Source organism: Zerene cesonia, chromosome 22 (assembly GCF_012273895.1).
Source record: "Zerene cesonia ecotype Mississippi chromosome 22, Zerene_cesonia_1.1, whole genome shotgun sequence".
Taxonomy (NCBI): domain Eukaryota; kingdom Metazoa; phylum Arthropoda; class Insecta; order Lepidoptera; family Pieridae; genus Zerene; species Zerene cesonia.
The window spans coordinates 708,834-722,830 of record NC_052123.1 but is presented as its reverse complement, the minus strand read 5'-3'; the positions used below and the strand labels follow the sequence as shown (position 1 = coordinate 722,830).

General features: G+C 33.4%; 2 protein-coding genes and 1 non-coding gene across 5 annotated transcripts in view; 1 reads left to right on the top strand and 2 right to left on the bottom strand.

The window, feature by feature from the left end:
* The first annotated feature begins 6 nt into the window (after positions 1-6).
* On the top strand, positions 7-3,912 carry LOC119836034. Its single transcript, XM_038361205.1, has 8 exons — positions 7-55; positions 331-390; positions 1,154-1,216; positions 1,508-1,556; positions 2,025-2,096; positions 2,340-2,399; positions 2,747-2,823; positions 3,463-3,912. Exons 1-8 carry the CDS (start codon positions 17-19, stop codon positions 3,547-3,549), a joined length of 507 nt encoding a protein of 168 aa, XP_038217133.1. The 5' UTR covers positions 7-16; the 3' UTR covers positions 3,550-3,912.
* Positions 3,913-3,973: 61 nt separating this feature from the next.
* The window catches only part of LOC119836033 (damage-control phosphatase ARMT1-like), a 13,559-nt gene continuing 3,535 nt past the window's right edge, over positions 3,974-13,997 (bottom strand). For 2 of the 3 annotated variants that reach the window (XM_038361204.1, XM_038361201.1), the window contains exons 2-16: positions 13,421-13,526; positions 12,058-12,275; positions 11,402-11,558; positions 10,626-10,763; positions 10,182-10,259; positions 9,645-9,722; positions 8,612-8,708; positions 8,130-8,215; positions 7,607-7,668; positions 7,052-7,116; positions 6,379-6,491; positions 5,833-6,010; positions 5,124-5,250; positions 4,379-4,483; positions 3,974-4,075 (exon numbers count right to left, since the gene is read on the bottom strand). In XM_038361204.1, coding sequence (XP_038217132.1) covers positions 4,387-4,483; positions 5,124-5,250; positions 5,833-6,010; positions 6,379-6,491; positions 7,052-7,116; positions 7,607-7,668; positions 8,130-8,215; positions 8,612-8,708; positions 9,645-9,722; positions 10,182-10,259; positions 10,626-10,763; positions 11,402-11,558; positions 12,058-12,275; positions 13,421-13,526 — 1,600 coding nt within the window. In that variant the 3' untranslated portion in view covers positions 3,974-4,075; positions 4,379-4,386. The remainder of the gene's footprint in view (positions 4,076-4,378; positions 4,484-5,123; positions 5,251-5,832; positions 6,011-6,378; positions 6,492-7,051; positions 7,117-7,606; positions 7,669-8,129; positions 8,216-8,611; positions 8,709-9,644; positions 9,723-10,181; positions 10,260-10,625; positions 10,764-11,401; positions 11,559-12,057; positions 12,276-13,420; positions 13,527-13,997) is intronic. The other variant, XM_038361203.1, reaches the window with a different exon arrangement.
* Trnak-uuu lies at positions 13,657-13,729 on the bottom strand. The gene has a single exon. It is a non-coding gene; the product is annotated as a tRNA-Lys (tRNA).

The following is a 13,997-nucleotide window of genomic DNA, read 5'->3' as shown; positions in this document are numbered from 1 at the left end:
GTGCGGCGCCGGATACATGCGGCGCCACCTGCTGCACCACCACATGCACACCGCCGTGCGTACACACACACACACACATACAAATCCATATAGACTCTCACCCACACGTGTACTACACACATACGCACATATTTATTCATTTGTATTCACATACGTGTACAATACAAATAAATACACACCCGTACAGACACAAAAAAAAAGATCGTGTTAACCAAAAGCATCCACTATCAATAATATTACTTACACAAAATCACATATTGTTTTTTTAATAATACATTTGTAATTTTCTTTTTGTTCAGAAATGAAAAATAATAATTTATCGATGCGCAGGGTCACATGTCGGAGTCGATCGTGATCAACCAGCCGCGGATCAGCAAACTCGAAGATAATGTAAGTGCTCTTTGTAATCATCATAACATACCGGTCGGACGTCCTAGATACAGATGGAAAATGACATTCTACACACTTAACGAATATTTTGACCAATCATAAATAAATAACTGACTGAACTAAATACAATGACACATATCTTTTAAATTTTAATATGGGCAATAATATTACACATCTTGCCTTTGTTATTTTGTGCTTGGTATAAACGAAAATATGTATAAATATGATTATTAATTAATTATTTATGTAAAAATTGACAATTGTACGCCACATGGTAGATCACAGTAGAACTTTATATAATGTAATACCTTCCTAATAACCTGTGAATCACAATAAATCATTTTGAATTTGAAAAAAAAAAAAATTGAATTTGAAAGACGAAGTAAGGAAAGACCTGCACTCCATCCAGACTGAAAACTGGCAAGAGGTGGCGCAGGATAGGATGAAATGGAGGCTCTTAGTCTTGTCGGAGGCCAAGACTCACTTTGGGTCACTTGGATAGCATTCGCCCGCGGCTTCGTATTAAATTCGGAGTAGTTTAATACACGTTATTATACATATAAACCTTCCTCTTGAATCACACTATCTATTAAAAAAACCCCATCAAAATCCGTTGCGTAGTTTTAAAGATTTAAGCATACATCCCCTATGTATGCTTAAATATAGGGACATAGAACGGTGAAATATATAAGACTCAAATTGTCTTAAAGTATTTTTGCCTTAAAATAATCAGAATTTTTTTAATGTAATTTTTTTTTTTCAGGAAATAAAAACGCAACCCGTCATCGTCCGGGACAAAAAGCGAGACGAGAAACTAATGGAAACCGTAAGTATATATTTCTGAGCTAAAAAAAATATTATGTAGTAGACATTTTGAGTGTTTGATTATTTGTATAATTAAATAATTTATGTCTAGATCATCCGTACCTAGTCATTAAGGGGAATCATTTATATTTTTGTTGATATTGAATGTGGATTATAGGATATACATGTACCACGAGCGAAGCCGGACAGCTAGTATGTTTCACTTATACCACAAAATAATAAATAATATACACAGCAAATACTGAATTCAATAATGATAATAAATACACACAATTGAATATTTCATTTGCAGATTTACGAATCTGCCGATGTTTTAGAGCTCGAATCTACAGAGAAAGTTGGTAAGTGTGGGATTTGATGATCTGTATGAAAATAAATTGTTTTTTTTTTTTAATATGAAAGATAATTTTGTGTCATTAATTTTACGCATACCTACGCAATAGTAGAAACGTTCACCTGACTCTGCTCATTACCATTTGTAAAGCCCATCGTTGGTCGCAGCTCGCCTTTGTGCCGCTGATAGTCTACCCACGATTGCTTTGCCAAATTATCTTCTATTGATATATTTAATGATAAACTAAAAAGTTTTCAATTTTAAGTCAGTTTGATCCACTATCTCTTCAATAAAATATAATGTATAAATGTCAAGTATATATAATGCTGTGGACGCCTATAACTATATAGTACATGTGGCTGGCCAGCTGTTATTGTAATGTTTATGTATTAATGTTCTGAATATGTACTGTTTGTATCCCAATACATAAAATAAAAATATGCATATGTTATTTTTAAATTAATTTCCTTCGCAGTGGAACTGGAAGGCGACGACAATACAACCAAATACATTATAAGTACGGATAAGAAGTTCATGATGTCTGACGGTGAGATATTTTTATGTTTATTTATATAATCACTAGCACGTGCCCGCGGCGTTACGCGTTATAGAAGTGTGTTAATTACGCTTTTCATAGCAATTTACTGTTCGTTTTTAGATCTATCTCTTGTTTAGTTTCATTTACATATATTTTGTCGTTTTTATATGGTCAGTGTTTAATATAAACCACTTATTTTTCACCTAGGTGAATTTAGTTAAACTCAAGTAATTATAAATGTTATATTTTTAGGAAAATCCTTGAATTTGGTGCCTGAAGTGGAGGGTGAAGAGACGGCCTTGCTAACTATACGTAAGTGTATTTGTGTATGTATATACATATTTGTCTAAGAAATTACTGTACATATAGAACATAATATTTTTTTAATAGTAAATTTTATGCTGCAAGATTGATATTTTTGGTTGATACCAACATTATTTTTTGAAATTCTGAAAAGCAGCGTTTAACATAATTGGTTTCATATTATATCAGTTATAAATACAGAATATTCAATTAAGAAATATATATTAATTTAACATTTTATAAAGGCATGTGCTAAAAAATATAATATAATCGAACTGTTATAATATTTAATTTCTTTTGGAATTTATTATTATAAATATAGTATGTATATTATGATAAAAAAAATTAATTTTCAGATAATTTGGAAGGTGTCGAAAAAATAGAAGGAACTGTGTTGGAGAATATCACGGCAGAGCAACTCGAACAAGCCCACGTGAGTTTACTTGTATTATTAAATTAATTATACATACTAGTGATTCGCCCCGAATTCACATGGGATGAAACAAGTTTCATTTTAAAGCTTTCTACATTATAAGGTGCACACTAATGCAAAAGAAACTCTCGTATATCTGTCTATTCCAACGCCTAAAACCACTGCACCGATTTACATAAAGTTTTGTAAAGTGAAGGTTTCGACCCGAACAAAACAGGGTTATTTTTATCCCGGACATCCCACAGGAACGGTAACTATGCGGGGAAAATCTCGGACCTGTCTATTTTTCCTTCAAATGTGCGGGCAAAGCCAAACGTAGAAAGCTTCATAAAATTGATTTAGCCAAAATCGGAGAAGCTTGGAAACATAATATGATACATTATATGCTATGTAATTAATAAACAATATTAAAATCATTATGATAGCAGAAAAAATATAAAAAATTGTAGAGCTTTCCTTATTGTATATGTTTTATCTAATGATTTCGGAGGTTATCACTTCTGATTTTTTTTTTTATTTGTTACCTCAACTTCCGACTGGGTGAATCGATTTTAATGATTCCCTTCTTATTTGAAAGCTGATGCATCTTGTGGTCTCATAAATTTTGGTTTAGTTCTGACTGATTATTTATTTTTACAGATATTAAGCGACGGGAACAACACGGTTCGCTTGATTCAAATACAATTAGCGGATGGAAACAGCGGTTGGGTGGCTGTCAGTCAATAGACAAACATACGGACAATTTATGTAGTTTTAAATGCATTTTAACATGTAACTAATAACGTAATATGTCTCATGAAGTACGCAGTACGATTTTATTTAAAAATAATAAGCAATAATATAATGTAATCAAAATTACTATAACTTTGCGTTTTAAATTATTGAATTTGTGTAAATAATGAAATCAATTTGTTTGTCATGTATCTGTCAAAAAGATTAACGGCATTTTACAATTGTTACAGCTACAATATAATATGGTTAGTTTTATAAGTTAGTGTAAATAAAGTTAAGTATATTTTTACGATATTGTGATTTTTGCGTCATGTCATAGCATGGCCGCTCACGTTCTCTTCTCAATAATGGTATTTAGAATAAAATAAATAAATTGATTTATATATATTCTTATACATGTAAGTAATATAAAACCCAGTTTATACCAAAATAAGTTTATTTCAACAAAGTAAAAATATCAACATAATTATTATAACTCTTCGTAACCCCTGTTCCAATTTCTCACTTACAATTTGAGTATCTAAAATAAGAAACATCATTTTAGGTACAATTTATTCAATACATAATGTAATATATAGTATTGAGCTAATAATTATTGAATCTGTTTGAAAATGTGATTACAACTAATAAGAATTTGAACAAATTTGGATTAAATCTCTTAATTGCTTTATTATATTTCTACTATACTTTGAAACAATGTTTTAGCATCGGTAGGTATATAATATACCGAATACATAAATTTAAATTGAAATTCGAAATTCAAATCAAACAAACGAAATTCCAAATTCCACATTTAAATTTCAAAATTAAAATTCTTACTCACCGCATAGCCTAAGAGCAGACGAGCCCCCGACATGTGTCCCCGTACATGGGACAGGGCCGGTCCGACACTTTCAACGGCTCGCACTTGCCGCAGAACTGTATCACACTAGAAAACGGAAAGACAATAATTAATGTAAGAAAAAATAACTTAATTACAGAGTACGTATCGTACGTGCGCCGTCTTATTAACTAACTGAATACACCACACTCTTACGAGCGAACGAATCAGTAAATCAGTAAACGAATCATACTAATATTATAAATGCGAAAGTTTGTGAGGATGTGATGTGGACAAACATACACATACATCATGTGTATGTTTGTTACTCTCACGCAAAAACTACTGAACCGATTGCAATGAAATTTGGTACATAGATAGCTGGACAACTGGAATAACACAGGCAAATTTTTATCCCGATATCACAACGGAATACTGATTTACGCAGTTGAAACCGCGGGGCGCAGCTAGTGATTGAATAAATTTCTTATTTGGTGAATTGAATAATACTTGTAGCACATGTTTTGTTATTGTTAATCTGTAATTGTGTACATCTTCAATGTTTTGTATTATGTCACGTATATCAAATAAATGTATTTTCTTTTTTTCTTTACTTGTTATATATTTAGACATCAATGAATACATATAATTTTATATACACAATATGTTAATTATGTACGTATATGTATTCACGTGAAAGAAGAGTGGATCAGGGCGTGAATGAATGAATTATAACAATTTCCCTCACCCATAGTCTCCCTTTTCCATCCACTTCTCGTCAACCTTGTTCAGCTGCTCCCACTTCCCCTTCGGCAAGCCGCAGATCAAGTCCGCCTTCACCGTGCGACACGCGGCTATCGGCGCCGGCAGGAAACCTTATTTTCATTAGAAATATAATTTATATTATAACTCAATATGATTATAGTTTAATCATTTATGTGTAATTCAAAATTTTTGAAAAATATACCCCCTATTTATTAAATTTAATTGAATAAATTCTCGTAAAGTATATAATAATAATAAATAAATCTATATTTAGTAGGTTTTACATTATTGTAATTGTAATATAATTGAGTATAATACCAAAGGTCTATATCGTTTAAGGATTTCAAATTGAATTAAGCAAATAGCAAATCGCCCCAGCTTCGCCCGCGGTACATATATCCTATATCTAGGATATATTCTATATCACTCGAGGATCACGTACATTATTTTCATTCATGATTCATTCATTTCATACATATCTAATGGAGAAATAATCTTTTAGGTCGGTCCAACAATTCCTGAGATTAACCAGTCCAAACGAACAAGCTTTTCAACTTCAAAACTCAATTTTAGTAAGCGTGTTTATAATATCTAGCTTAATTCTAATATTCAAAGTTGATAAAAACTTTGTCAATTCTTAAACTCAAACTCAAACTCATCTATTTGAGTTTGAGCAGCAGAATCCGCAGCACCTTGCAGCGCCGGCTCGAACCCCAGAGTGGGGTTGCAGTTCCTCTCGCCGAGAAGTTTCCTATAGTTCAGGTCTCCCTTGAACAGGACGCAGGCGGCGAACTGCAGTTGCCTGTACAGGTCCGGGTCGTAGCGCTTCATGTCCTTGTACACGTGCGGCGACGTCCAGAAGTCGTCGCACTGACGGACAGAACGTTTTTTTTTTAATATAGACGAGGGTTTTTTTTTGGGATTTTTGTGAATAAATTTTTTTTCATTGCTTATGGAATTCTTGTAAAAAAAGTATGCTTGTATGTGGGATTTATTGTGAACAATATGTTGTTTTTTTTCATTATATTATATAGGAATTTTTGTAAAAAAAAATACTCCGTTGTTAAGCAAAAAAAAGCAAAAGTAAAAAGAAATATCTATCTCGAAACACTTAATTTTTTTTTTACATTTCTATGTATATAGAATTCAAAAAATACAACGAAAAAAAAGTACCACTTACAAAAAAATTTTTTTCTACACAAAAAAACACTGAGCAAGAAGTTTGAGTAGGATCTCACCATAACAACAAAGCTGCCATCTTGCACGAACCCCTCCCACGCGCTCGCCAGTTGCTGCAAACTGTCGGACGACACCACACGGGGCGGCTCCTCTACACTGTCCTCACTTGCATCTACAGTGTTAAATATTTAACTCTAAATAGTCATTAAAAAATAATCGCTACTAATGTTATAAATGCGAAAGTAACATGTCCGTTGCAATGTCTGTGTGTCCAATTTAACCAACGGCTATGGGGGCGGAGCCGCGGTCGAAAAGCTAGTCTATGATATGAAGGATTTTTTTTTTTTATAGCTAAGCAGGCAAACGAGCAGGCGGTTCATCTGATGGAAAATGATTTCCGCCGCCCATAAGCACCCGCGATGCCGGGGGCACCGCGAGTGTGTTGCCGGCCTTTCAAGAATATGTAAGCCCTTTTTTTGAATGTTTCATTGTCGAAATCTTTGGGAAACACCGAAGATGGTAGGTCATTCCACAAGGTTGTAGTTCTCGGCAAAAAATGCCGAGAAAAGCGCACTGTAGTAAACCGCCAAGCATCCAGATGGTGAGGATGATACTTTAATTTGTGGCGAGAGGTGCGGTTGTGGAAATCGGCAGCGGGAATAACGTCAAGAAGTTCCTCAGAACAGTCCCCTTTGCGTTAGTTAAACAAAATATATACAAAACCTAGGATACCTGGCTTAGGATCGGGCGGCACTTCCCTACGGTAGCTGCTCTTTGCGCATGAACTTATCACGTACCTGTAGTGGTAATGTTACATCAATTTTACAACCGATTTCAAAACGAGAAGGTGAGAATTTATATTATTTTGTGTTTGTTTATCCACAACTCTCGACTGAGTGAACCGATTGTGATGAGATTTTATTATTTGAACGTTGGTGCGTTCCGTTAGGGAGAAAATAATAAAAAAAAAATCGAAGTTAAGCAACAGTTGACACGGTCACAAATTGGATGGGTGAGCGATGTTTTTTTTCATGCAGTGGTGTCGCAAGTCCAACTCGCACTTCACCGATATTTTTAACTCATAGCAAACTGAGCTATATTCCAATACGGTTATAGTTGATTGTTTAATAAATTAAAATAAAGTAATTTTGTGTTACTTTTTGATTCAAATAAAGACATAATTAAGATTAAATTAATATTAGAATTTAAGAGAAACAAAAAAGAAAAAATCTTATATAAGCAATTTAGGTATTATATTTAGATAAAAAGTAATAAATATATACTCACTGAAAATCTACGGGCGTGACGTCAGACACGAACCAAGGTATTTTCTTTACGTGAAACCTAACCTGGATAATGTTTAATATTAAATATAATATATATCGGCAATTTTTCATCTTATAGTATGTATAATTATAAATTACGTGTCACTTTGTTTGTCCGCGATGGGCTCCTAAACCGCTCGACCGATTTGAATCAAATATGCACACCGTGAGCAATTCGATCCAACTTAAAATATAGGATAGTTTATATTATTACAATTTCGATAAATAACTTCCCGAGCGGAGCCGGGGCGTGCAGCTAGTATAACATATAATCTTCATTATATAGAAAACTAACTCGCAAATCAAACTCAAGTTATAATATTAATTAAAAATAAAAATATATATTTTTTTGTGACAAAAATAATTAAGAATTTTTTTTTTAATAAATTTTTATTTATAAAGCATTTCAATGCTATAAAACTAAAAATTAAACAAAAATAATTGTTTAAAAACCGCTAGACAAATTATGTAAAATTCATTCCCACCTTTTGTACGATTTTTTGTGATATTAAGAAATGTGCCAAGCAGAGGTCGGTGAACAGCTCGTAGCCGGCGTTGTCACAGACTATATCTGCAAAAAAAAAAAAAGCTGAAAAGCACAGATAACAAAAAATAATACCCATAAGATATGACTCATAAGTAAATTTATAGTTTAATAGACGATATTATACATATAAATCTTCCTCTTGAATCGATCATATCTATTTAAAAAAACCCATCAAAATCCGTTGCGTAGTTATAAAGATATACGCGTACATAGCGACATAGGGACAGAGAAAGCGACTGTGTTTTATAATATATAGTGTATTATATATTTATCATCCAATATTGTTACAGATAAATTTATGAACGCCATAATTGTCAAAAATCTTTGAAGTTAAGTCCAAAAATGTCACTTCTGTAATGTTTTATACTCTACGGTGTGGTTTTACTCACATTAAATAAATAAATAACAAAGACAACTCACCGAACATAACCGATTGCGGCACGGTGAACTTGGAGGGGCAGGGCGGGGGCGGAGGCCCTTCGGGGGCTTCGCCCTCGCCCGCTGGGGCCTCGGGGGGCTGGAAATATATAAACCGTTTATTATTTCACATTGCCACATGGTTTTTTTTAATGTCTAAAAATGTGGATATAACATTTTTCATATCAAAATTTACATGCTGGAGTAATAAAAAGAACATGTTTTGTGCCTTTGAAGTGAGGAGGTGGAGGGGAAGAAACAAATCACACGATTTATACATCAGAATAATAAAAAATTGCTGATATAGATTATTGTACACAACATTTATTTAAATTAACTAAAATTACACTATTATCTTATTTATTGACAACCAAAAAAATACTTATGTGTGCTAACTACAAAAGAATATTTATAAATACAATCAGGAGTTTATATTTGAAATAAAATACAATACAAATAAAGTAAATATTGTAAAAATGAAACCTAGAAAAAAAACACTTTTATAATAGAACCAATTATGTCTCACTTGCTCTTACACCGAATATATGTAAGAAAATTATTTAATCCTGGCAATGCTAATCGAAATAATAAGATTAACTCATGAAATTATTGTATTGTCACCGATCCTTGATAAGTGTACAAAGTTTGAATTCAATCTGTTCGCTTGAAGTGGGTCAAAATCGAGTCTAATGAAGTCACATACAAACATACAGGTGAAGTTAATAAAATCGTGTCTATGATAACTGAAACTAATTTATCCGTATGCGTGAAGTAATAGAAGCTACATACCTTGGAGCCGTAACGCGTTATGTAACGTAACGATTTACCTTCCCACATGAAGTTATGACTTATATCATTTTATTTTATATAAAAACAAATAAACAACTAAATTGAAAAAGATAAATACTCCTATTTTAGTTGACATATCTACAAAGACAGAGAGTTTTCATCTAAAAATACAAAAATTAATTAATATTCAATATTTATAACTCAGTCTATTTTTTCTATGAATACGTAATATTTAATACTACATTACTTTTTCATCTTGCTCACAGAGAGGCAAACCGGCGCTCGTGGCTAGTCTATTACAACTGCATTTTTTCAAAGAGGTGTTCTGTAAGATTAGTTTTAGATTTAAACCCGAAATATAATTGAGCTATACAAAATAAATATTATTTTAATCCCAATATTTACCCATTTATTTTTTTATTTTTTATTATTTATTTATTTATGTATATATTTATAAAAAAACACATAGAGAGAAACAATTACATATACGAAAAATATAGTACAATGGGCGGCCTTATCACTGTGCAGTGATCTCTACCAATCAACCACGGGGAGATAAGTAAAAGAAGCTTAATATGTTGTATTTTTTGTTATAAATAATATTGACGAAAAATTTAATTCTCCCAGCAAAAGAATAAGAAGAAAGACAATTTTTTTCTATAATTTCATTTATTATTTTTATACTTATTTATAATGACTTGAAATATTTGAATCATCATATTATACAAAAAAAAAAAAATCAATAATATTAAATTAAAAACTCTTTAAAAAAAGCTCCACTCACCCCCTCAATGGCTTTTGCGATATTTTCAGCTCTAACAACAACCTGATCGGCTATTTTCGCTGAGTCATCTACTAGAATCTGAAAACAGTAATAAAAAATAAATAAAAGTTACTACTAGTACTACATATGTATGCTACTACTACTATATATGTATGCTACTAGTACTATATATGTATGCTACTAGTACTATATATGTATGCTACTAGTACTACATATGTATGCTACTATACTATATATGATATTCAATGAAGAACTACACTCAAAAAATGTCCAAAGCAAAACTCTGCCTACGCGTGTTAAAGGCAGAGTTTTTTTTTAAATGTATACAACTTTGAACATTACCACCCTAAAATAAGGTTCTCATTTCAATGAATGTTTCATACAACGCTCGATCGGACATTTTCCGATGACCTACCAATGGATAGGTACCAGGTAATTACTAACCTTGTCTTTAAGGTCTAGGATCATCTGGAACGGGTCAATGACATCCCGTGATGGACTCTTCTTAACTCCCTCGTTTTGCAGCTTCACTTGCTCGCCCATAGACAAGGACAGATCACATTTGTTTGACCAGAGACAAATCTGTAAGATGCAAACAATATTTACCGACTTGATGGTAAAGATGATTATGTTTAAATTATTGTTTCTTCATTCTTCGTCATAGACATATGTCTATCAAATTTCATTATTGTATACCTTTGTATGTTCGTTCACGCATAACTCTAAAACTATAAGTCGGATTGAAATGATTTCAAGCTTCATCATCAGCCCATTATCCACCACGCAAGTGTGCGGGTTGGCAGATGTCACATGTCGTCTAACTTTTTTTTTTTTTAATTCTCGGACATGCCGGTTTCCTCACGATGTTTTCCTTCACCGTTTTAAGCTTCATCGAAATTCATTCATAACTTTCTGAGAAAGTAAATTATCTGATTTTCAAACTAAACAAAATAAAATGCAAATAATAAAATATATTAAGATTATACATACATTATATAAAATACATTTGTTTTAACAACATATATATGAATGTGTCTAATTTTGTGTATGTGCGTGCGTTAGTTTGCGTGCTTATGTGCGCGCGTACGCGTACGTACGTGCGTGCGAGCGTATATGGGCGTGCTTGTGTTAATGCATACCTATCTTTGTGTGCGAGTGCGAGCGCGCGCGCGCGCGTTTGTGTGTGTGTGTGTGTGTGTGTGTTTTTTTTATTCACATACCTTCAATAAAGTAATAAAATCGGCTTTCCGCTTGTCCTTATCGCTGGGCGGTAGCATGGTGGCCAGTTTCTCAGCTACAATGCACATCGGCTCGAGGCTGTTGTTGAACGATTGCGCTTTTTGCTCGTCGAACGGGTCGAACTTTTCCAGCGTTTTGCTGGAACGCACACACAAAATTTGCCGCATAACTTACCTACCCGAAACATTTATTAAATAAACATTATACAAATCCCCGAAGGATTTTGACAGCCGCCACATTTTTCATTTGAGAAAATGAAAAAAATCAACACCAAAATCAATCCATCCGATGGACAGTTACGATGCCACACACACGCAAAGACAGACAGACAAAGAGACATCAACATCAAACTTCATTTGTCGTCGGTCGGGGGTTAAACGGAACATAAAAGTGCCATAATAATTTATGGCATAAATATAATAATAAGTCATCCTGTCCATTTATGTATGTCCTAGTTTATCTGTATGGCATATTCCGTTAACTAATTTGAGTATTGTTGATGTAGTTCTTAAAAAAAGAACTCAAAATATTTAAACTGTGATAACTTTAAACAGAAAGAACAAATAAATCTTATCTCAAAATGTAAAAAAAATACAGTATTGACAACCCTAGCTATAATATTAACCATTATACTCACTTCAGTTCGCATCCTTCCCTCAATCGCCTGTAAACATAGCACTCGGTGAACACCCAGGTGTTAAGGAAATAACTAGGGCTGTCAACGGCGGATATCCACTCGTTCCACCGTTTCGCTTCAGGGGTGTCTACTTTTAGTAAATCGTAGGGCTTGTTGGTGACTAGATCGTTCTTTAGTTTTGTAATGTACTGTATATAGTTGCGAATGTCTTCATCGGACTGAAATAAAAAACATCTAAGTTACGGAGACTAGTATATAGAATACTAGCTGCGCCCCACGGTTTCACCCGCGTGAGTCCGTATCCCGTAGGAATATCGGGATAAAAAGCCTATATGTTATTCCAGTTGTCCAGCTGTCTACGTACCAAATTTCATTGCATTCGGTTCAGTAGTTTTTACGTGAAAGAGCAACAAACACACACAAATCCTTACAAACTTTCTCATTTATAATATTAGTAGGATAGCAGGATAGATAGAAGATTAAAGGTATATAGTACTATCCTAAGAAATAGACGTCTAAACTGCCATGTAAATAATTAATGTATGTGTCACCGTAAAATTGTAAATGTCGTTATATTATAATCTATCTCGCGAGATTGTGAAGCGTCGAAAATTCCGCAATACATTGCTTACTATTTAACGCATACTTTCGGTAGATTATATCTATCGTAGTGAAACCGTTAAATTAAGAATTGGTATTCGACACCTCGCGCGTTGATTGGTTTAAAAGATATAATGGGTTGGATACGGTTCGGTTTATTTTAAAAACTACAGACAGAAATATCAAACTTTATGAAACAATTTCTCTTAAACCATGCACCCAAATCATTTTATTTTATTGTATTTTGTTAAAAAAAAACACAACCCACAAACATTTTAACCGTGTCAATAGTTTTTTTTTTTATGTCACAGTCGGCAATGGAGCTGGTGGGACGCCTGATGGTAAGCGCTACCACCACCCATGAACATTTGTAGAGGCGTAAAGTCGATTACAGACCTTACGCCTCTACAAATGGATTGCCGACTTTAAATTGGGAAGGGATTAAGAAAAGATTGGCGAGAGGAATAAAGGAAAGGACTGGGAAGGGGAAGGAAAAGGATATGGGCCTCCCGCTCCCCCACTCACCGAACGAAACACAGCAGAATGCTATTTCACGCCGGTCTTCTGTGGTGGTGTGGTATTTCCCCGGTGGGAGCTGGCCCAATTCGTGCCGAAGCGTGCTCGACTACCACATATAAAAAGTTTATTGTATACATCCATCAAATACAAAATAATTACCATAGTCGTTTGATCGAGCATTTTCAAATTCGTATTTGATCATATTTTCTTACGGAAAAAAAAGAAAAAAGAATTAAATACTCACGGCACCACAGGATCCTTTTATTTTTGAACTCTCCCGCGAAAGATAGTCAATAACTTTCGTCAGTATAACGGGCATACGTTCCTTTAACGAGTAATACGCAAAACTCCTGTAACGAAATTTATATTAATTAAAAAAAATAAAACAAAAAATAAGAATATTAAAACAATTGATAATTAGATAATTACATAAAATTAATTTTAAAAATATAACAAAGAAAAAAAAACAAAAAGTTAAGCCGCCCGAACAGGGACTTGAACCCTGGACCCTTGGATTAAAAGTCCAATGCTCTACCGACTGAGCTATCCGGGCCTTGAGGATGGTATTGAAATTACGCTATTGTAGCCACAATGCCACACCGCTATTTCATCGTCTTAATTTTGCTAGTTATATTAAATTCAAATAGAACTTTAACGCCACTAGCATAAGTACTATGTTTCCAGTCCATGAAAATATTTGCGTAACAACAATATAGATAAATTAATTTTATATAAAATAAAATTTGTATGCGAGAAAGTGGCACGGTACAAAACCTCTATGACGACATTGAAAAAGACATACTGCAATGTTCGAAAAAACT

Bases quoted from the DNA above. Each gene is read 5' to 3' on its own strand.
- LOC119836034 (XM_038361205.1), top strand. From the start codon at position 17: ATGCGGCGCCACCTGCTGCACCACCACATGCACACCGCC. The intron at 1,217-1,507 runs GTAAGTATATAT...TTTCATTTGCAG, and splicing joins ACGAGAAACTAATGGAAACC to ATTTACGAATCTGCCGATGT. The intron at 2,400-2,746 runs GTAAGTGTATTT...ATTAATTTTCAG, and splicing joins GACGGCCTTGCTAACTATAC to ATAATTTGGAAGGTGTCGAA.